We start from the raw sequence: 24,595 nt of genomic DNA on the forward strand, positions 1-24,595 counted from the left end.
AGGTACCTGTCCAGCATCATGTATGGCTAACAATGATCAAATCATATACTGCTGTGTTTGTACCGATAAGGAATGGCAGGGCAAGACAAGTTAATTGAGTGGGTTCAAAACAAGGTGCATTTGCTGTAAACGTTTCTCAATGTAATTCATTTGACAAGTGTTTGACAGTAAACATTTTGGACCAAAATACTGAAAAGTGTATGCACATAATTGACAGCCTCAACAGAGCCATCCAACTCTGACAATGCAGGGTACGATCGTGTGCTGAGTGTGATTGGTGAATTGAATCGCACTTCACCATGCCAAACTCATAAGGCTACATTTAAAGAAAATTCTTTGTTTGTCGTGCCATGATTTTTGAAAAACCTACCAACCAGCCAGGGCAAAGAACAAACACAGACAAAAAAACAAGTGTATTATAGCATAAGCTCATTATTTAGTTGGTTTTCTTTGGAAAAATGATATTTTTATTTGTAATAGTGTTAACATTGTGTTTGCTTTCTTAATCTTCTCTGAAAACCTATAAAAGTTAAAACTCTTGGGTAGCAAAGACTTCAAAATCAAATCACTTTTCAGTTTTTCTACTCATTTGCATATTTCTTGTCATTATAAAATCAGATTCACACCAACTGTTCCGCATGCATCTACAGACCAAATAGAATGGGTGCTTTTCAAGTTTTGCAGTTAGTCTATTCTAGAAATACACTATTTGGGGTTTTTGAAATAAACAGCAACAATTGTCCTAAAAATACAGTATTGCATGTTTCTTTTTGATTTGAACAAAACTTATGCAGATCATCCCGAAGGACATTGTATCGAATTTCAAAGCGACCTGAGAAATGATCTCAAACAGAGGAGAAGATTGCCAAAAAACAGGAAACATAAGCGAAAGAATACAAATACAAAAAATTCACCACCATTTCAAAAAACCTGAGTTCGCACCCTGTATCCAAATTATACGGTCAACAGTTGATAAATGAGTGTTTGGCATACATCGGTGCCAATGACATATCGGTCTCTATTGTATATAAATGTTCCAAGGCCTGTAGGGTCACCGTACGACGGAGTTCTTAGTATAACAAGGTTTTCGTGATTGGACTTATGAAAATACCACAATATGTGAATGTTCCATCGTTGAATTATTCTGTGATAATGCATAATGTTGATCTGGAAACATGTGGCATATGTTGATCTTTTTCAATGAAATTGCTATCAGTAATCTAACAGAAAAAACTAAGACACAATAAATCCATATCGTTGATCTATATTTTGTAATAGTACTTTAAAGTACACCTATACCAATAGTCTTTAAATATAAGAGCCATGTTTGAGCGGGCCAGTAGCTTTTATGTCATGCTTGTCCTTGGGTTTCTCGCTATCCTTAGACATTTTGGAAATGATGAACTCTAATACGAAGTACAAAGCGAAGGAAAACACAAGTAGTATGATCAGGATCACAATCTTCATGTAAACACACATAAACAAACTTGTGGAAAATCCGACGATGGATCCGAAAGCAAACGACAGGTAGAAGTTCGCGAACGCTGCCTCCTGATCATTCGGGAACGTTATCGCAAAAATTGCTGTAAGAAAATAGAGAGAAATGATATTTGCAGTTGGGCTGTTTTTCTGGGAAATATTGAATCGCTTTTGAATCAGAAAAGCTAATGTGTACAATGACTTTGTATGTAAATAGTAGAGAGTGATTTGTTGTATCTTTAAAGGAGTACATTGCTCTAGACTTCTTTTAGCAACACATTCTTCTGTAGAGTACTGTGTACGTGTATTTTATCTAAAAAAACATGAACACGAGTCTTTCATAATGCTGTCACTTCACATGATAGAATGACTTTGAATAAACCATCGACTTTTCATGTATAGTTATGCTATCACCTTACAGAAACCCTATGATACTATAAGTCTTGCTTCCGGACCCCAAAGTCACACGGTATTTCCTTGACATGACTGTAAAAGTTGTGTTGCCTCAAAATCGCAATGATGCTTTCATTTCGATTTTACATAATCACTTTATTTTTGACTGAATAACTAGATATTTTATGACGACTTCTGAGTATCACGTTATAATTAAAAGATAGTGTGTAATGTAAGACATTGTGGCAAATTAAGTAAATGTGTCCAAAATGTTTGAATTCATACCATATCTGGCTAAATGATTTAATGATGGAATCTGTGTTTACTTAAAAATTGTCTCACACATACAGAAAGAAAATATGCCAAATGATTGACTCTTACTAGAAGTTACACACTTACATGTGATCTCGACCATTGAAGCACTATATGCAATACCGCATAGTGCAGAGATTGAAAACACCATGATAGTATCCCATTCGTTGGAAGACCAAACCAAGAGTATCGAGCAGGAAGCCAACCAGATTAGGAGGGCCGCAATCATCGGAATAACTCTCCCAAGCCTCTTCCCGACCAAGCTTAGAAAGCAGAAGCCCACCATACTTGAAAGACCATTACATGTGACGACATAGCCAACCATATCGACGCCAAGAAGACAGGAAGCGTAAGACTTGAAATAAAAGAACAGTGATAAGATTTTCGCAAATTACTTGGTGCTAGATTATGGGATTAGAAAAAAGTGAGAAATGCGCACTGTTATGTAATGGATACTGCAACTGATCTACCACACAAGGGCTTATCAAATGCGCCACTTACATTGTTATGTACAGCACGCAATTTGTGATGTACACATTGTGATGCTTTTGTTCATACAATTACTTGCGCTGTCATGTTTGTGTTGAACATACTGATTGGTCGAAAAAGTTTCACAACGATAATCAAGTACGCAGTCATCCAGTACACTACGGCGGCATAAATGTAAAACTGTAACAAAATCTAAGTAACGACAACATTTCAGGAACAAGGGTATATACATTTTGAAGATCCAAATGTTGATGAAAAATACGCAGGAAAAACTTTCACCCTTTACCTCTCCCTCTATAAGAGAGGAATTTACTCTTTGCAATGTAGAGACTATTTTGCCTGACTTTACCCCAAACCATTTTTCCATGTACAGTGTGCCTTTCTATCAAAATAAGACAGTTTTACTACAACAAATCATCAAGAAGTGAAGAAAACATGTGTTACATGAATCGCAGTATGGCAAAGATGAGTATAAGGGCAAGTAATACCACCAGTGCATGACTTTCTTGTTTTTCACAATAACATATATGTGCCAAACGTGAAAACATTCAAGCCAATCCTTAAGTAATGTTGTTGAGGAATGTTGACAATTTGTTCCTCACCTTCGTAAAATCACCGCCAAAAAACGCGCCTACATATCCGCTATGCGCCGGAAGAAGTATAAGTAAAAGCATTCTATAATTTTTCCACAATCGAATCGTTGCTGAGAGCCTACTAAACGGTCCGTTTTGAGTGTTTTCCTCGCTTGGACTTGTCAGCTTATTAAAGTTGTCAACTAAAAGTAAAACTATGGCAACTGCAGCTATGCAGGCACAGACGAAAACTCCAAGCATAATATTGGTCAGCTGTTTATCAGGTGGGTTGCAGAACGTTGTAATGTTTCCCTGCGTCTCTTGACAGTCTTTTGCACCACAAGTGTAAGTTTCAATTCCGAAAGTTTCATCTTCGTTAGTTCGGTTTGTCTCAGACATGCTGGAATATAACAGGGATGGGATAAGTGAACCGACTGGAACACTAGCATAATATATGGATAAAAAGACAGCCAAATTTTGATTTATTGACGCGTCGACTGATTTTCCTGTTAGAGCGGATAATCTTCGACCAGCCGCAGACACATACGTTGATTGCGCTGTCCATACATTAGGTGCAGCAAAACCGAGCAGAGTGGATGCTGGAATCATTGTATACCATTGTGGATGAAAGTTTGCCACGGTGAAACAGATATAGGGAATAATAGACACAGCAATCGTCACTTTGACGCCCAGCCAGCCAATCACAAGTGGCGGAGTGAAGAGACCAGACACTAACATACAAGTGTACACGACAGTCAGGGAAACAAACCCTAGCCCAGCCACACAGTTTATAGTACTCTGTAAGTTCTGAAGACCCAGGAATGCTGTAAACAGAAGAAAATACGCGAGTGCCAACCAAACCGTGTTCTTCCAGACTTGTCGCGGTTTCACTAGTCTTCTAACAGCTTCTCTTCCTTTCCTCTCAGACTTTTTTGTCTCATAAAAATTCAGTGACATGAAGCTCTCTGTATCTTCCGCCTCTGCGAGTGGTGCTACGTTTCCTCTTTCAACCGTATTTCCGAAAAGTGGCTTCTTTGAAACTGTGATGTCATCTCCAAATTTAAGGTTATCCGATATCTCGGACATCCTGCTAAAAAAGAAAATATATGATTACATTTGAGCATAGGGCCTTTACCTTCTCAAAGCAGCACAGATTAACTGTGTGGACGAGTAACAAATGCTTAAAGTATTAACAGTTGCATGCTGAATGTGTAAAACTACAAATTGATCAGCGTTTGATCAAACGTTGTAATTGAACCCATGATAGTGTAAAAAAGTGACGATGAGTAGTCACTCTTATCAGTAACAACGTGGCCAATAATGGATGTAAGACCTAAATTTTATGGTTTGACAAAAGCAGTGCATTAGTTTCATCGTAGTCTTACCACTCTGCATAATTTGCACACTTTTTTGCAAGTTTTAGAATAAATGTTCACCCTGTCAGTCAGTAAATCGTTGATGTCATCGAAGTTTCAGCGTTTCTTAAAAAGTCAAGAATCATGAACATTGCAGTAAAATGTCAACTGCCAGGTACAAGTTTTGTTAATTTAATACACACAAGATAAAAAGCATTGAGTTGATGTCAATCATCCGAAATAATTTTTTTCCATTGACATGTGCTTCGCTGATGGAAATTTATGAATTGTTAACGTAAACTTTGTCAGATGAAAATTTTTGAAACTTCCAAGACATCGAATGCCAAAAATATAATGTATAGAAATTCGGTCCACCCTAAGTGGTTTTCTTTAGATCTTTCAAAATGCCCTAACAGAGCAAAACTTAATATTGCAAAAAAATCAGTTCATTTCATGATACAAACTAATGTGTTTCCGAGCAATATTATCTAGGAGTTAGGTTAAGCCTATAACAAAAGCAGATGGAAAAGCAGATAAAAAGGAATCAAAATGGTGATTTTCGGTAAAAAATATTAGTAGCTTTAAGTTGAATATGACAGAGGGTTATGGTCAACTATCATGAATTAACATTGATTAACTGTGATAATAGATGAATGCAGTCCAATTCAATTCATCAATGAATTCAATTTATATGTATTTGACGCATCCTTTGCTGACTCGTGGTAACATTGTCACGAGAGCGACACCTGTCGTTTTTATGAAAATAAGATAAAATGGGGTCACAAGAATAGGTGCGTGCAGCTTTGCTTGGATAGTCGATCGAAGGCCCGGGATAGAATTCAAAGTGTGAGGCCGAAGGACGAACCGAGGATAGTACCGAGGTTCGGCCTTCGACCTAACACTTCGATCCCAGGCCTTCGACCGACTATCCAGGCATCGCTGCACTCACCCGTGGTCACAAGGACATCGTGGATGCAATTTTTTATCTGACCCATTTTTACATGAAAATGGCCTCATTAACGTCCAAAAGTAGACTTGAAAAGACAACAATAACACATGTAGATCCCTAAATTTGATTTAATCATGTGTAGAAATTGAACTTTGAATACAGTATCTATCCTTCGTAACAGCTGACACATTGCAAAATGATTTCTACCATGTTCGGCACTTCGACTTTAACGCAGTTGCTCAAGGTTGGTGGTCAGCACATTCTACATTGTCAATACATTCGTCATGTGCATATACGTGTAAGAGAGTGGCGTATTCGACTTTTGAGCCATAAATTTGTTCTGCCTATTGTCATTAAGAAAACTGACACTCGGAAAACATGCACTGAATATAGATTGAAATACCTTTCTTTCCATTCACATACGTGGGAGCGCTGATATTGACCTCAGCTTGGACAGCATGGAAACATTGACCTCAATCGGTACATAAACTATGAACCATTGACAGAGGGGCACACGTGCTGAATGAGCACAAATTGGGAATTGTGAGTCTTGATCACACTACGGTCAAAGTCAACTACTACAAATAAACAAAGGCCTAAACGAATGGCATATTTACATATACAGGCTAGACCCCATATCATGGTTTTCATAGCCTTTGTAACTAGCTCAGTTTAACTGTCAATATCGTTTCAAAAGTTAGTCTCTAAAATGACTGTTTTTATCACTGGAGGGGTAAGGAACCTGTGATTATTTACAGTCGGAGATGGTCGGAAGAATTGCCAAGGACATTCAGAAATTTTGAGTAGAGCCCCGACCAATATTCAACCCCCTCCCCTTTCTGGCTCGAAATTTTGCGTAAGTTCTTCACCCCCAAAAAAGGATGAGTGCGCGCGCGAGCGCGGACTCACACATTATTTAAAGTTATGTCTTTGTCTGTATGTCTGTATGTCTGTCTGTCTGTCTGTCTGTCTGTATGTATGTATGTATGTATGTATGTATGTATGTATGTATGTATGTATGTATGTATGTATGTATGTATGTATGTATTTAGGTATATATGTATTACCATATTCAACACTTCTTTAACGCAGGTCTCAAGGTTAGTATATTCTCCCTTGTCATTTTATTCTTCATGTGAATGTACGTGTAAGAATTCGAAGGCGTCGTATTCGACTTTGGTGCAATATATGATCGTAAAGTTGAAATAGAAATTCAACTTCGAATACAATGTTTATTCTTCGTGACAGCTGACACGCTGCACACGCACATTCCTACCATTCTCAGCACTTCAACTTCAACTCAGTTTTCAGTGTTGGTCAGCACATTCTACATTGTCAATATGTTCGTCATGTGAATATAAGTGCAAGAAAATGTCCTTTTCGACTTGCCATAAATCTGTCTACTTTCATGAAGAAAAAAATGACATTCGGAAAACATGCAGTGAATAGGCTATAGATTAAAATACCTTTCTTTCCATACACATACGTTGGAGCGCTGATATTGACCTCTACTTGGACAGCATGGAAACATTGACCTCAATCAGTACATAAACTATGAACCATTGACAGCGGGGCACACGTGCTGAATGAGCACAAATTGGGAATTCTGGGTCTTGATCACACTACGGTCAAAGTCAACTATTACAAATAAATAAAGGCCTAAACGAACGGCATATTTACATATACAGGCTGACCTCATATCGTTGTTTTCATAGCCTTTGTAACTCGCTCAACTTAACTGTCAATATCCTTTCAAAAGTTAGTCTCTAAAATGACTGTTTTTATCACTGGAGGGGTAAGGAACTACTTTGATAGCATGGAAACATTGACCTCAATCGGTACATAAACTATGAACCATTGACAGAGGGGCACATGTGCTGAATGAGCACAAATTAGGAATTCTTGGTCTTGATCACATTACGGTCAGAGTCAACTACTACAAATAAACAAAGGCCTAAACGAACTGCATATTTACATATACAGACTAGACCCCATATCATTGTTTTCATAGCCTTTGTATTAAACTCGCTCAACTTAACTGTCAATATCGTTTCAAATGTTAGTCTCTAAAAAGACCGTATTTATCACTGAAGGGGTAAAGAACCTGTGATTATTTACGGTCGGAGATGGTCGGAAGAATTGCCAAGGACATTCAGAAATTTTGAGTAGGGCCCGCCGCAAAAATTGATGAGTGCGGGCGCGCGAGCGCGGACACACACATTATTAGCTCACGTGTTCACACACGTGAGCTAATGTCAGAGCGATGTCTGTGTGTGTGTGTGTGTGTGTGTGTGTGTTGTGTGTGTGTGTGTGTGTGTGTGTGAGTGTGTGTCTGTCTGTCTGTCAGTCTGTCTTTTTACACGATAACTCAAAAACGCCTGAACAGATTCAAGTCAGATTTAGTAGACAGGTACCATATGCTACTTGCAAGAACTGATTAGATTTTGGTTAGTGTGGCTTGCATATTAATGAAGTTATGCAAAATCATTTTTTTCATATAATGGTTTCCCTATGGAGACAGTAATCACAGTGCCGACATATATCAAGAAATACTGCACACAATTTCATGAAACTTTAAACAGATGACAATCTTAGGACACTATGGGGGGTCATGTATTTTTCAAACAGCTCAGAGGGGATCACTAAATTTTCTTGAGTATCCGTCCCGTCAAAAAGCAGTTTAAGTGTTCAGAAATATTCGGGAAGATAAAAATGATTCGCTGCATGATTTCATTCTCTGAAGTCATTTAACTGTAAATCTAAACAAAAGTATAATTATCTGTCACATGAACATCTTGACTTGGCAACTCTGAGGCTTGTCTTATTGTAAATCGAGCTCACTTAGGGCAATGAACAATTCCCATTACTTATATATTAGAGATATAGCAAGTTTGTCAGGGAAATTATTTTACAGTTACCTGTAGACTACTAGTACCATGAAAAGTGATATTATACTTTTAGGTGAAATTCCAATATCATAATTGTTGTCAACATCTGAACTTTCAAATATCCTATTTGAGTCAAGTACATTTGTATCAATTATCACACACCTATAACAGCACTAATTAATTTAGTTTAGCATTGTTTTCTCATAGAATCCGATGTATAGTGAATCAACATTTCGGTGAAATTCTAAAATCCAATTTCCATTTGTAACCACCCAAGTCTAATCAAGTAAATTAATATTAATAATCGAGAGTAAATAAATACACAGATTTACCCATTTTTGTACTGGAAAAAAAATATTCATAGTTTCCTCATAGACTACCATGTACAGTGAATCTACATTTCGGTGAAATTCCAAAATCCAATTTCTGGTGAACACATCCATTTGTTACCACCCTAGTCTAATCAAGGACATAAATATTAATAATCGAGAGTACATAAATACACATATTTACCTATTTTTTATTCATAGTTTCCTCATAGACTCCCATGTATAGTGGATGAACATTTCCAGTGAAATTCCTGAATCAGATTTCTTGTACACATAATATGCATCTTTCATCAGCATATTCTAATCAAGAAGAATTATGTTAATTATTCAACGTCTGTATATGTCCAAGTATAGCAAGTTTTTTATTGGAAAAAAAATATTCACAATTTAAATATGCAAATGAACCCTTAATTAACTTGAAGTTAATTTAGGGTTCATTTGCATATTTAATGAACTTTGTAATTACGTATATAACTCTGAAATTACGATACTTAATTCGGTTAAACCTGCTACAGATATTGATCTGATAAATATCTAATTATACTGCGAAGCATGGGACAGTGTCAAATTAATAAATAGCTCATTTGCCTATTTTATGAAGTTTTGTAACTAGCACACCTAAATTAACTGTCAGTATCACTTCAAAAGTTCGCCTTCCGGGGACAGTTTTTTAACTGAAGGGGTTTTATTTACAGTCGGAGGTGGTCGTAAGAATTGCCAAGGACATTCAGAGATTTTGAGTAGGGACAACACCAATTTTCAAGGTCTCCCCTTTGTTGGCTCAAAATTTTGCGTGACTCCTCCGCCGCAAAAAAGGATGAGTACTCGCAGGGGAGCGAGGCACACTCCAAGGTGGAAAATGCAAAAAATTAGCTCAATCACACTTATTTTAGAGATAGAACAGGTGTGAAGAGATTTGTACATTGCTGAAGCACAAAGGCAGCTTTCTGACACATTCTTCTATAAATATCTCGACGCCAACATCACTAACAAACACAATAGTATCGTCAAAACGTACTATAAGTGACCTAGTTCATGATAACCCCCTGCCTGACAATGCAAAATCCTTGGTCATCTTGCATGCCAGCATGTCTCACTTTTACCTATTACACAATTTCATAAAACCGGTAATCCCGGCAGCCCCATTGTCTCTGATGTTCCTGTCCTACCAAACTCATATCAACATCTCTGGACAATATTTTCGCTGGCATCATGAATATACTCCCCACTTTTGCAAAAGACACGTCTCATGCCATCCTGATCTTCAACAACTTCAAGTTCACAGGTACTCATAGATATATCGTTACACTTGATGTTAAGGCTATTGTTATGTAGATCATTTCCCCCAGACTCATTACCTTAGTTTAATTAATCTAGAACACACTTAAGGTAACTATCCTTCATGACCTTGAAGTCAATTAGTCATGTTTACAACTTTCTGGAAATTCAATTAGTCACAAATGGAGATATTTTATAGCAGTAATTAGCATATCAAAACAAAATCGAGATTATTCTTATATTCTCTTTTCCATTTGAGTATAAATAGGGGACTGCATAGTTTTCAGTCAAACATTTGGGATTTTGTCACTTGCGCGTTACTTCAAGACTTTGGAAACTTCAGCAGTATTAATTTCAAGACTTTTCAAGACCTTCACAGCAACGCTGAATTTATTCTGTGGACTTTGTGTAACCTTAAGCCTGGAAGCTAAGGACTGCATCGGTCTGTCTCAGTGTCTGACTCTGGAGCCTAGTGCAGTCCCAGTTAAGAAGCCTGTAAACTATTACAATTTGTACATTATCCCTTGACTTTTTTTTGTGAGAAATTTTGTTTTAAAAGGAAATTGCTGAGTTCATCGTTTTGTTTTGTGTCTCTCAGGTAACAAAATTAGGGGGGTCGTCCTGGAGTTGAACATTTTGAGCCAGTTGACAGCATTTTGCCAGCCTTTATCAAACTACTGTATATTGTGAACTCAGCGATTTTCATCATAGCAGAATTCAAGCCAGACAAATTTATGGAGGACGTTGATCAGGATACATTTGATTCCCTAAGAAAAGACAAACTAATTTGAACTGCCCAATTTCCTTAAAGTAGAAGTCAAAAGGTCTATGCGCAAGAGGGAAGTACAGTACAATATTGTAAAAAATTTAGTTAATTTAGGCCACTTTGAGGAGTCCACTTTGAATGATCATATGCCTGAATCCACCATACAGTCCACCATAGAACTCAAAAAATTAGAAATGCAGGCAGATTTGGAGTTTGAGAATTTGGCATTAGAAAAATAAAAATTTCAAATGGAAAAAAGACAGAGAAAGAAAGATAGGCAGGAAGATTAGAAATGGAAGAAAGACAGAAAAAAAATTACAAGTGGAAGAAAGACAAAGAGAGAAAGAGAGAGAGGAAAAAAGAAAAGGAACGACAATTAGAAGAGCATCGACTACAGTTAGAAATGAAACGTTTAGAGCTTTGACAGTCAGGAAAATTCTCCACCTCTGACAATTTTGACGTCACTAAACATTTCAGGTTAGTTCCCCCTTTCAAGAAAAGGAAGTTGACAGATAATTGCTCAGAGTCTGAATTGGCCTGGGAAGTCCTGGTCTATGCTTTTGCAGAGTGCTTTGGTACATGGTGGCTAAAGCCAGAGAAATTGACATTCAGTTGTCAGTAGAGCAGGCTTCGGATTATGATACTGTAAAGGAATTAATACACAAGGGTTATGAGTTGGTGTCTGAAGCTTACCGTCAGAAATTTATGGATTGTGAGAAAGCGAAGGATCAAACGTATGTTGAATTTGCTCAAACAAAGGAACAACTATCGTCGGTGTTCTTTTGAAAAGGTTTGTCAAGATGAGACAGCTTATTTTGATTGAGGAATTTAAAAGGTGCATTCGGAGTGACATCAAGACATTTATCAATGAACAAAAGGCAGATATATTGGACGTTGCTGCACATTTGGCCGATGATTATTCATTGACCCAAAATTCTTCATTTATCAGAAAACAATCCCAGTCCTTTTCATACCAAAATCGTGCAGGGAAATTTAACTCTTCCTTTTCATCAAAGAATTTCTCAAAAAAGAGTAGAAAATCAAATGACAACAGTTCACAGAATTCAAGTAACACTCCTACATCATAAGATCCCAAGTCTGAATCTACTTCTGGCAAACAATTTGGTGCACTTTCTTGTAATTATTGTAAGAAAGACGGCAATTTAATGTTAGATTGTCTCAAATGGAAAAAAAACGTGAAGATCAGAGTGGTCAAAGTGGATCTGAGCCCACCGGCTTTATTTCTTAATCATCTCAATTAGAGTCTAACAAAGTGTGCAACACACTTTCTGACGTTAAACCCCTCTTATACTCAATTAATGATGTCAAGGTCAATTCTTCTCAACATAGCATTATGGGTATTTTCGAACCATTTATTCACGATGGTTTAATATCACTTTCTAGCTGGCAGGGTACGCTTACCCATTCCGGACACCTGGTACCACCACTATTTTGTGGTTCAAGATGACCCAATTGCCTTTGTCATTTTCAATATGTTCCTCGGATCTGGTAAATTTCTTAGTTACCTTGAATGATAACGATTATTGGACCTGATTTGATGTCTATTGTCTTCTGCTGCCCCTGTCAAAATTTTAAGAGATACCTGATGTCATAGTCTCTTTAGTTGGCAGATGCCCATCCGTTTTCTGAAAAGCCATTTTCAGGTTCTAAAGTTCTTATTATGGGGTAGATTGTAGTAACTACATTCCTGTTCCTCTCCATAATGTCCATTTGCCTTCGGACTTTGTTTCTAGACCTGTGACTTTAGATATTAGGCCTTTTTGCCTTTTGAAGGGATTCACCTTCTCCTTAGAAACGACCGTGCTGAGGACAACGTCATTACAAATCCACTTAAGACCGATAAACTTGGTTTAGATCAGGATCAATAGCCAACTGAGCAGGAAATTTTTGAATGTATCCTGCATGTGCTGTTACTTGAGTCATGTCAAAAAAATACTTCTAAGAATCAAAGAATCAAAATATTATAAAAAATAACGTCACACTTTTCTTTCACAATGAAACCTTTCTTAGTAAGGTGTAGATTTGTAGTAGATTTGAAACTTCCAGAAAAAATTCTTACCAAGGTCAGACATTTTCTAGGTCAAATCTTATTGCAGAACAACACAAAGACCCTGACATTTTGTGATTTTGACAGGGTTGTTGACGAAGTTGAAACTTCAGATAGTCATGTTTGTTATTATGCAAAGTCTGGTATTCTCATGTGTAAATGGATACCTCCAGATGTCTTAGTTGATGACGATTGGGCTATAAAACATCACATTGTGGTTCCAAAGTCCTATTGTGTTGAAGTATTACGCCTGGCCCATGAAACCCCCTGGGCTGGTCATTCAGGAGTCAGGAAGACTTATCATAAAATTCTTAGTCACTTTTATTGGCCTAATCTCAGGCAGGGTGTAGCACATTTCTGTAAAACCTGTCACACATGTCAAATGGTGGGAAAACCAAATCAGACTATTCCAAAGGCCCTTTTACAGTCAATTCCTGCATTTCAAGAACCATGTAGTAGGATACTCATAGACTGTGTTGGGCTCTTACCAAACACAAGATTATGAAATGAGTACATATTGACAATGATGTGTACATCTTGTCGGTTCCCAGAAGCCATACCACTGAGAAATATAAAGGCAAAGACTACAGTGAGAGCGTTGGCCAAATTTTTCACTTTATTTGGCCCTCCTCATCGTGTCCAGTCCGATCAAGGCGCCAACTTTATGTTGGTAATTTTTCAACAAGTCATGGATCAGTTGGGCATTAAAGAATATAGGTCCTCAACCTACCAGCAAGAAAGTCAGGGTGCTCTCGAGCGATTTCATCAAACTTAGAAAAATATGATCAGGTCCTACTGTTTGACACAGAGAAGCAGTGGGATGAAGGAATTCATTTTCTGCTCTTTGCTGTTAGAGAGTCAATTCAAGAGTCTCTTTGTTTTAGCACCTTTGAGAGCTCGTATTGGACATATAGTCCTTGGCCCAAAGAGAAATTATCAGCCTACAATGATTGTTTGAATGTTTTACAACATGTGTAAGAATTACGTTCAAATCTTACAAAGGCATGTGAATTAGCCACAGAAAACATTGAATCATCTCAGCCGTCCATGAAAGTAAAATATGATAAAAACACTTCAAAACCGAAATTTGAACTTGATCAAAAAGTTCTTGTTCTTTGTCCGATTCCTGGCAAACCACTGCATGCTCGTTACATTCGTCCTTATGTAATTAATAAGAAATTAAGCTATTTAAATTACATCATAATAACACCTAACAGGCGAAACAAAAGCAGTTATGCCACATAAATATGCTTAAGCCATATTTAGATAGGAATAAGCCTACTGTATCCCAACCTGTCAGTGCAGTCAGTTCATACCATTATTAAGGTAGCAATAGTGAAACTGACGTGGGTGAAAGTACTCTAAATTCAAAGTTGGGATCGGTCAAACTGCAGATTTCAAAAATCCTAGAGAATCTTGAGTCTAAGTCGGCACACCTCCAGCCGTCACAGCAATATCAGGTAAAAAAACTGATCCACGAATATGTACACTTCTTCCAAGATGTTCCAACGAAGACAAGCATCATCTATTATGATGTTGATGTCGGTGACAGTAAACCTGTAAAACGACATCCATAAAGACTGAATCCAACAAAAGCGAAATATCTCCAGGAAGTCAAATACCTGCTGGATAATGACTTTATTGAACCCAGTAAAAGAAACTGGAGTTCGTCGTGCATACTTGTGTAAAAACCAGATCAAAGTTATCGTATGTGCGCGGACTACTGGAATGTGAACACTCTCACAAAGACAGACACTTTCCCAATCCCGAGGATAGATGACTGCATCGATGGAGTGGGAAAAGCCAAGTATGTGACAAAATTTGCCCTATTCAAGGGATTTTGGCAAGACCATCTGACAGATCGTCCCCGTGAAATATCCGTCTTTGTTACACCAGACAGATTGTTCCAGTACAAGGTAATGCCATTTGGAATGAAGGACTCTCTGGCTACATTCCAATGGATGATAAACGGCGTCATATCCGGACTAGAAGAGTTGAAGCTTACATCGACGATGAATAATTGTAATAATAATTGGTTTATTTACCCGATTTGAAAAAGTCAGTTACATGACACATGAACTCGAGAGGGAGAAAATAACAAAGTAGAGAGTCAATGGGGAGTCGGGAAATAGCTTACAGCTAGTCTAGCCCAAACCCAGTCATGGTAGCTTGTCTGAAAAACAGAGTTTAATAGCAAAGGGGGTTCATGATAACAATAACAAATAGTTCTTTAAGTAAATAAAAGAAAAGTGCTGAAATAAATGATGTCCTGTACAGTGACAGCTGGGAGGAACACATCAAACTCATGCGGAAATTCTTTGAGAGACTGAGTAAAACAATGTTGACTGTCAACTTCGCCAAATTTCAGTTTGGTTGGCCAAGGATGACTTACCTTGGACGTACTGTAGAACAGGGTGAGATAAAACCTGTTGATGCCAAAATCAGTGCCATTTTAAGCTTTGCCATATCAAATTGCAAGAGACGGCTGATGCACTTTCTAGGTGTGGTTGGTTACTACAGAAAATTCTGTTCAAATTTCTCCACCATTACTGAGCCTTTGACTAACTTACTTAAAAAAGAAAGTAAAGTTTGTTTGGGTCAGAACAATGCGATCAGGAATTTGATAACTTAAAGCCATACTTCAAAGTGCTCCAGTCTTGTCTGTACCAGCTTTCAGTTTGCCATTTAGCTGTAGATGTTACTGATGCAGCTGCCGGTGCTGTTTTATTACAAAAGGATAGTCATTGGATAGATCGTCCTGCTTGCTATTTTTCACGCAAATTTAACAAATCACAGAGAAACTACTCTACCATATAAAATGAATGTTTATCTTTGATAGTAGCTTTACAGCATTTTAAAATTTATGTTACTTCTTCAAATCACCTAACATTGGTTTATATTGATCACAACGCTGTTGTTTTTCTGCAGAAATTAAAAGGCAAAAATCAGAGATTGTTAAAATGGAGTTTAATGTTACACGATACAGTACGATCCCTTGACATCATATATATATCGAGGGGAGAGACAATTTAAAGAGGCACTCCCACTTGGTAACATTTTCAAAACACATTTTTTTAATGCCAACGGTCGATATTTGACGTGGCGACTGCGCACGGATCGCGAGATATCGATAAAAACATGTCATTTCCCGAGCGTATTTTTCACATCCCGAAGTTTCTGATTATTACCCGAAATCCCCTGAAGGTTTGTTGTTGTGCTGGTGGACGATATTCTAGGGAGTCCAAAAACGTTTGAATGACGCTCACTGTGAAGACTTTATATTACATCATTATCACAGGCGCACGACGTATTTTAAAATCACTTGTCTGTCATTTTAATGTTGAAACATGCATTTTATTAAAATCTGTGCGAAAGGAAATCGTGCGGGCAGCTATTGAGACATAAAGTGAACTGAGTGCCCCATGCACGGCTGTGGCCGCTCAGCTCTACTGTTAACGTTACTAACTTTATACAAATGGCGAATTTTAAAATCACTTGTCTACAATTTTAATGTTGAAACATGCATTTTATTGATAACTGTGCGAACGGAAATCATGCAGGCAGCTTTTGAGACATACAGTGAGCAGCGCCCAGAACAGGGCTGTAGCCGCTCGGCTGTCTTGTACACATTACCCTAAAGGTACTAAAGTATTTGGAACATAATTTTTAAATTAGACAAAATTAATGGTTATTGGCCATCGTCGAGATTCAAACTTCAATTCAATCAAAGGAATACTTACAAAAATCGATCGATCAGCTTCCTAACTCGTAAAGTCAATATCGGCCCTATCTACGGTGATAATTAGCGCAATGTTTTTTTATGGACAAGTCCCGTGCCAGCGCCATTTTCAAAGTGTGCAGCTTGAAGTTGACGCATGCGCATACTTTCCTTTTCGACCAAACGTCATTGTTATTCGTACTGAGGAATAGCCTTCAAAATGGCGGTGTCATGGGAGTTGTCCGGAGGTAAAATTTAGCGACTTACGAGCAATTTCATGGCCCGGTGCAGTTTTTTTGTTTCAAGAACCCAGTCGGTCGATTTAGTACCACGCATGCGACAACACAGAGAAGTTTGAATCCCCAGGGTTGCCAACAACGTTTTATTTTACGGATTTTATTTAAATTATTTTCCCAATACTTTCGTACCTTTAAGTAATGTGTACAAGACAGCCGAGCGGCCACAGCCGTGTTCTGGGCGCTGCTCACAGTATGTCTCAAAAGCTGTCCGCATGATTTCTGTTTGCACAGTTATTAATAAAATGCATGTTTCACCATTCAATTACAGACAAGTGGTTTTAAAATTCGCCGAGTGTATAAGTAATAGCAGAGCTAAACGACCACAGCCGTCCACTGCACTGATGGGCACTGTTTACTGTATGCCTAAAAAAATCTGGCCGCACAATTTCCGTTTGCACATTTGTTTATAAAATGCATGTTTCAACATTAAAAATTCAGATAAGTGATTTAAAATTCGTCGTGCGCCTATGATCATTATGCCTTTACCTAAGGTAATTTTTTCAAAACTTCTCCTTAGTTTTTGTCGTTTTCATTATTCTCAATCAGATGTATTAGATTTTTAAGCAATACCACATAGATATCAGTTTTTACGTGTAAAGTATTAGCCGCCTGTGATGACTACATTTTGTCATCTGCCACACAGTTATGCGTGGTTCGAAGCATACCACGCGGCGGCCGCTATGTATCAACCAACCGTAACTGTGCTGGTCACCTATGCGAATTCTGGTGGAATCAGCAAACTTTGTTTTTCGTTTTTTTGCCGAGTCAGTGAGACTCGGCTTTCTCCCACAGGACATGACCGATCACCGACGCGAGTGGTACTGTGGCGTACAGATAGCAGCGTCAGCGTAGACTCGTACTCCATAGCTTAGTTGACAATGGCCCCAGTGCCGAACGTTCGATGTTCGGAATCTGAATTTAGGTGGGCCGCCGGAATTCAAACTTTTACCTTTTTGAGGACATGTTTTTTTCGATATCTCATGATCCGCGCGCAGTCGCCACGTCAAATATCGACCGTTGGTATTAAAAAATGTTTTTTAAAAATGTTACCAAGTGGGAGTGCCACTTTAATTGCAGACTGTCTCTCTCGTATTAAGAGCTTATTGTTGTTCACACGTTTTATAACACATTTGTAAAAGAAAGATTTTTCTTTAAAGTTTTTCTTTTTCTTGAAGAGGGGTGTGTTATGTAGGTCATTTCCCCCAACACTCATGACCTGAGTTTAATTAATCTAGAACATTCTTAAGGTCACTGTCCTTCATGATCTTGAAGTCAATTAGCCATATTTACAACTTTCTGAAAATTCAATTAGTCACAAGTGGAGATATTTTTAGAGCAGAAGAGGTCTCTTCCTACTTCCACGACTCTTCCTACCTCCATGAAGAGTGAATGCTCACTCGACGATATGTCGATGGGAATCACTGCACATATAGTATCTAATCATAACACAGTCCAGGTAGATGTCAACCTGAACCTCATGTCTGCTGCCTTTGTCGCCAAACTGAATATTGTATATTCCAGCATTTTGTAGAGAGAGAACAAGAAACTGCATTTGATACATTGCATAGAAATATTGAAAAAGCTATCAACAGTTGCAGATCCTGCCCCGTTACTGAGACTATTTGTTTTCATTTCCGAAAAATCAATGATATTCATGCATTTTAACAGTTTTTCGAGACAAAAGTCATTAAATGCAACAAAACGGTTCTCGATTTTGTTTAATTATTACTAACATTAGAACCATTGGATGACATAAAAATGTTATTTATTTTTCATTGAATTACCTTGCTACTAAGCCTTGGATTCGGAAAATGTCAAAAATTAAAGGGAAACAAAATATTTTAAGGTCCCCCTCCCCTTATAACAGAGCTAAACTTTCAAGCCCCCCCTCTATTACTACCCTCAAGAGTTTCCGAAACCCCCCCCCACATTTATTGTGGACGCAGCCTAAGAACAGCTTTGATTTTGTGACAGGGGTGTAATCGGCTAAAGAACCAAAGTGACAGCTATAGCTGCTGATCTAATCCCGTTGAAGCATGATTGGGAATAAGACAGGGGATATAAACTGTACTGCACCGGCCATGACTCCGTTTGAGGCATTGACGGTTAATCAGCACACCCCCGCACGCCATGCAGAGCTAATATGTCATACAGACCTAGTGTCTGGACTCGTTCACAGCCTGGCCCCGTGCCTGCTATGCTTTGTGACTAGTTTAGCCTTGCTCTCTGTGACCTGGTGCAGCCTGCTATACTGGCTTCGGAAGCGTAAGGCTTCACCAATTAAAGCCGGCTCTTGCTGAGCCAGTGTAGGCCTTACGAGTGCGCAGCCAGTGAGGGATTTTGAGAGAGTCTCAGCTACCATCTTGGCAAAGCAAGCGGAAACTTCATTAATCAGACTTTGAGGTTGCAAGACCACATGTGTGTTACTGAGATAGTAGCCGAAAATGCAACTTTCGTGTGTGTGCTAAACACTTCCTGTATGTAGCAAACGTACAATATCCTTAAAAGTGAAAAGTTCGAATGCACTTGCAAAGCAAAGGCACCACTTCATGTGTATTGGTGTGATACTTGCCAAACAAACAAGCCTAGTTATGTATGTGCACCATTTTGAGCACCACGTTCTGTATTTAAATTTAGTTGCGACTATATGTACATTGAGAAAGTTACTATCTTGTTTTCGAAAACAAAGATATATATACACAAATTCCGAGTCTATATATATCTGGTAAGTTATGACTTTGTATAGAAAACGAATCAGTATGTAAAATTTAGTACTGTATCCAAAACGACTCTATATGTAAAAGTTTACAGCTGTACCCAAACCGAGGCTGTATGTAAAACTATCCTCCTGTATCAAAAACGAGTCTGTATCTAAAAGTATGGGGGCCCGTTCTGGTCAAAATTGTTTTATTAATTTTAGTATGTTAGAATTAATTTTATGTAGACTGGAATTAATTTACTAGCGCCTCGAATTAATTGTATGTTTCTTTTAATTAATTTTTATATGCTTTAATTAATTTGTGTAGTCATGCCGAATTAATTTTATGTGTTCCAATTAATTATTTCTGCTTATCTTTGCTGTAATTAACTTTATCTGGTCTAGAATTAATTTTGCTAACATTTCGAATTATTTATATGTTTTTATGTGCCGGAATTAATTTTATGTAGTCTAGATTTAATATATTAATTCCTTCAATTGATTTTGGGTTCAAAATGTTTTCACGTGCTGCAATTAATTATACATGTGTGCTAGAATTAATTTCTACTAGTGTCTTGAATTAGTTTTGTGTTCGGTCGAAGTAATTATGTGTGTTCGCTCGAATTAATTAAGTGTTTTGAGCGAATTAATTATATGTGTTCGCTCGAATTAATTATACGTGTTTGCTCGAATTAATTATATGTGTCGATCATGTATTGTATGTGGTGTATGTATGTACGTGGTGTACTCGGTGTATGTATGTATGTATATATGTGCGCAAAGGACTATGGGATTGGCCGAAAATAATTCGAGCAAACACATATAATTAATTCGAGCAAACACATATAATTAATTCGAGCGAACACATATAATTAATTCGCTCAAACACATAATTAATTCGAGCGAACACAAAACTAATTCAAGACACTAGTAGAAATTAATTCTAGCACACATTAAATTAATTGCAGCACGTGAAAACATTTTGAACCCAAAATCAATTGAAGGAATTAATAAATCAAATCTAGACTACATAAAATTAATTCTGGCACATAAAAAACATATATGTTAGCAAATTTAATTCTAGACTACATAAAATTAATAACAGCAAAGATAAGCAGAAATAATTAATCGTAACACATAAAATTAATCCGGCATGACTACAAAATATTAATTAAAAGAAACATACAATTAATTCGAGGTGCTAGTAAATTAATTCCAGTCTACATAAAATTAATCCTAACATACTAAAATTAATAAAACATAATTTTGACCAGAACGGGCCGCCATATAAAAGCTCCCATTTGTAACGAAAACAATTGTACATTTAAATTTTTCAAACCTTTCTTTATCGAAATAGAGTCTGTTTAAATCTTTAAAGTTGTAACTATGAATCTAAAATGAGTCTTTGTTCATTTTACAGTCTTGTCTATGAATCTCGGATTAAAGAGGGTTTGTGTTCATGTTCTCTGTATCAAAGCCAGTTACATGTTTGTTAGCCGATAAGTCTATATACAATGCCAACAAACTATGTACATCAAATGAACATGTATGTATGTATGTATGTATGTATGTATGTATGTATGTATGTATGTATGTATGTTGTATGTATGTATGTATGTGGTGTATGTATGTACGTGGTGTACTCGGTGTATGTATGTATGTATGTATGTATGTATGTATGTATGTATGTATGTATGTATGTATGTATGTGTGTGTGTACATTTTTCTCCTGTTCTATCTCTAAAATAAGCGTGATTGTGTATTTTTTTACATTTGGCGTCTCGTAGGCACACACATGATTATATGTTGTGTGTATGTATATATTACTTAGGTTGCATTCACAAATAACGGTTAGATGGGCTGGAGGAACCGCAATTTAAGATCACCCTCATTACCCTAAAATATTTTCAATTCCCTTGTCTTTATAGCCGCACACTCATTAGGGATGCACGCAAAGAAAAAATAAACATGTTTTGGACAGTTCTGCTCGCAGATGTTCGACATTACCTGTTATTAGCATTTTGTAGAGCCATATAAACTCCAGAAAAGAGCTGGCAGGGTCATTCTTGGTGTGGACACGACATTTTCCTCTCCAACTCTGCTTATCAGTTTGCATTGGTTACCAGTTGATTTTCGCATTGTGTACTTCACGGCTATTATGTCTTTTCTGAGTTTTCTTTATAAAGAAGTACACCTTATCATATATAGAAGAAGAAGCAAACCTTCAATTCAATCAAAAGCCAATCGTTACAAAGTTATGAGTCGAGGGTAACCTAGCACCCAGCTATATTAGAGATCTTTCCCACCTCTTTCTGAAATGAATCTTTTAAATACTAGAAGTGTACCATGGGTCAAAGGTCGTTTGCTTTTCGAGCTACGAAAATTTGGAATTCTATTCCTGTGTCTATTTGTAATTGTGAAAGTTTGTTGTCATTTAAATCTGCTTTGCACAGTTATCTCTTTATGAAATTTTGTAACGAAGGTTCTGATCCGGATTAGATTATTTAAATTTGTATTTATTGTTTATATGAACTGTACTTTTCTCACATTTCCTTGAGCTTTTGTACAGCTCTGGAGGGCTCTGATGTAAATTACAATATTTATCTATTGTAACAGATTACCCTCTTGAAATAAAGTATAATAATAATAATAATAATAATAATAATAATAATAATAAAAGGCAAGTTCTTTAATTGATTCTTTTTTAAATGCATCAGTAAATGTTTCTGATTTTTCAGACTACGCTGACTTCAGTTAATCCAACTCTGGCCAGGTCAATGGCACCTGCTGACGAGCACACTAAATGATGATCATTAGAGAGTATGCAAATTGTGAATTCCTGGCTACATTTTACAAAATTGTGAAAAACTGTGCAAATGAACCTACAATAATATTTCTTCAAAAATACGAGCTTTTGTGACTTATATGCTGCTCAAAATTGACAATACTGGAAGGTTAAAATATTCCATAAAATAAACTTTTTAATCTCTGAAACTTTCGGTGTAACGTCGGCAAATTGGATAGGAAATAAATAATTGCATTCAGTCACACATTTAAATTAAAGTCTTTACTGTTCAAAGTTTTACGTTTGTGTTATTTTACGATGAGAATGTGTAAATTTAGAAAATCAAGCATGGTGACCCTCACTTGCTACAATTCAAAAATCCCCGATAACTTTCAAGTTTCCTAGTCTTCCATATTATGTGTTGCTCTCTCTCAAGTGATATTATTTAGTATATTTTAGGCCAAAAATTGATTTGTTTCTGATCTCCGCTGGCATCACTTCAAAGTATGCGCTTCAACTGCTTTTTTCGTGTTTTTCATTTGCCCCTATGGAAAAAGGGAAATGTATCAAATTCTACCAAAAATAACAAATATGAAAAAAATGCGTTGCCGCATCATTTTAGCCGGTTTTTGGCCCTACTGTCTTGAGCGTCATTTGACCAAAACTCTTCTTCAACTACACCGGAGTCAGCGCTCTCTCTGTCACTGCCGATATGCAGTGACAGTGACATTGCAGTAGCGAAGCAGACACTGTAGTAACTTTTATGATTTTGACAATATTTTTGTGCAGTTTATACAACCGTGTTCTCGTTGTCTCGTTGTCTCGTTGTTGAAATGTCCAGTATTCAGCTTGTCAACACAGCATGTTATGTTACTGTGCATTTGTATCATTGACAAATGACTGGCTGTCTGGACTTTAATTCAATTATCATTCATTACATATTTATATATAAGGGCTTTGCCGAAAAAACGGAGTATTGTGTGTTTCAGTGTACTATAAGGAGACGGCAAGAAACTTTATGTGATATATTGCATAGAAATATTGAAAAAACGTATCAACAGTTGCAGCTTCTGCCCCTTTACTGGCCCCACATGTTATTTTTTCCATATAAAAGTCATAAAATGTGACGAAATGGTTCTAGATTTTGTTCAATTATTACTAACATTAGAAAAATTAGATGGCATTAAAATGTTGTTTATTTTTCATTGAAGTATACCTGACAAACCTTGGAATTGGAATATGTAAAGGTAAAAGGAAACCAAAAATTTTCAGGTCCCTCTATAGACAGTGCAAACCCCCACTACCCCAAAAATTTTCGAATCCCCCCCTGAATTCATCCAGCCGCCAAACCGCCATTTTTGTGAACCCAGCCTTATGTATTCATGTATGTGTGTATTACCATGTTCAACAGTTCAACTTGAATGCAGTTCTGAAGGTTACTGGTCAGCACATTCTACATTGTCATTACATTCGTCATGTGAATTTACTTGAACGCAGTTCTCAAGGTTACTGGTCAGCGCAGCACAGTTTACATTGTCATTATATTCGTCATCTGAATGTACGTGTAAGAAGGCGTCGTATTCGACTTTTGTGCCATAAATCTGTTCTGCCTATTGTCAAATGACGTGTGGAAAACATGCAGTGAATATATCTTGAAATACCTTTCTTTCCATGTACAGACGTGAGAGCGCTGATATTGACCTCTACTGGGACAGCATGAAAACAATCTCCATCGCTAATGAAATGAACTTTGAACCATTGACAAATGGGAGGACCCTGTGAACCAGCACAATTTGCAAATTGTGAGTCTTGATCAGACTACGGTCATAGTCCACTATTACAAATAAACAAAGAACTAAACGAAGGTCATATTTACATAGATAGGCTAGACCCTATGTCATGATTTTCATAGCCTTTGTAACTCGCTCGCACCTTATAGACAGTTTCAGATTTTTATTATATACTTATAGACTTATACAAGGCCCGAACCCAAGTAAAGTATATATTTTCTGAAAACCCTGATATTGGGAAATCCGACCGTGCACAGTACGTAGTCATTATTTGCATAATAGTCACGTGACAAGCGTTTGGCTGAACCTTCCGAAAATCGGTCTTCCTCCGACCTTTGGCGAACACGCTACACGATTTCCGACTGAAATTTATGCATTGACAAGACTTGACAATACCCTTCAATCCGTGTCTGCGATTTTTCTCCGA

General features: G+C 37.2%; 1 protein-coding gene across 1 annotated transcript; it reads right to left on the reverse strand.

Moving 5' to 3' along the window:
* Positions 1-361: 361 nt before the first annotated feature.
* Positions 362-24,166, reverse strand: LOC139119374 (protein unc-93 homolog A-like). Its single transcript, XM_070683166.1, has 4 exons — positions 24,040-24,166; positions 3,276-4,335; positions 2,272-2,539; positions 362-1,583 (listed from the first exon to the last, which is right to left on the reverse strand). Exons 2-4 carry the CDS (start codon positions 4,329-4,331, stop codon positions 1,309-1,311), a joined length of 1,599 nt encoding a protein of 532 aa, XP_070539267.1. The 5' UTR covers positions 4,332-4,335; positions 24,040-24,166; the 3' UTR covers positions 362-1,308.
* Between the last annotated feature and the right edge of the window lie 429 nt (positions 24,167-24,595).

The sequence above is a fragment of the Ptychodera flava genome, chromosome 19 (genome assembly GCF_041260155.1).
Source record: "Ptychodera flava strain L36383 chromosome 19, AS_Pfla_20210202, whole genome shotgun sequence".
In the NCBI taxonomy this organism is placed as follows: Eukaryota; Metazoa; Hemichordata; class Enteropneusta; family Ptychoderidae; genus Ptychodera; species Ptychodera flava.

Coding starts and splice junctions, on each gene's coding strand:
- LOC139119374 (XM_070683166.1), bottom strand. CDS start 4,331: ATGTCCGAGATATCGGATAACCTTAAATTTGGAGATGACATCACAGTT. Junction 2,540..3,275: donor TTGGCGGTGATTTTACGAAG/GTGAGGAACAAA, acceptor TTTTATTTCAAG/TCTTACGCTTCCTGTCTTCT. Junction 1,584..2,271: donor TTCAATGGTCGAGATCACAT/GTAAGTGTGTAA, acceptor ATTTTCTTACAG/CAATTTTTGCGATAACGTTC.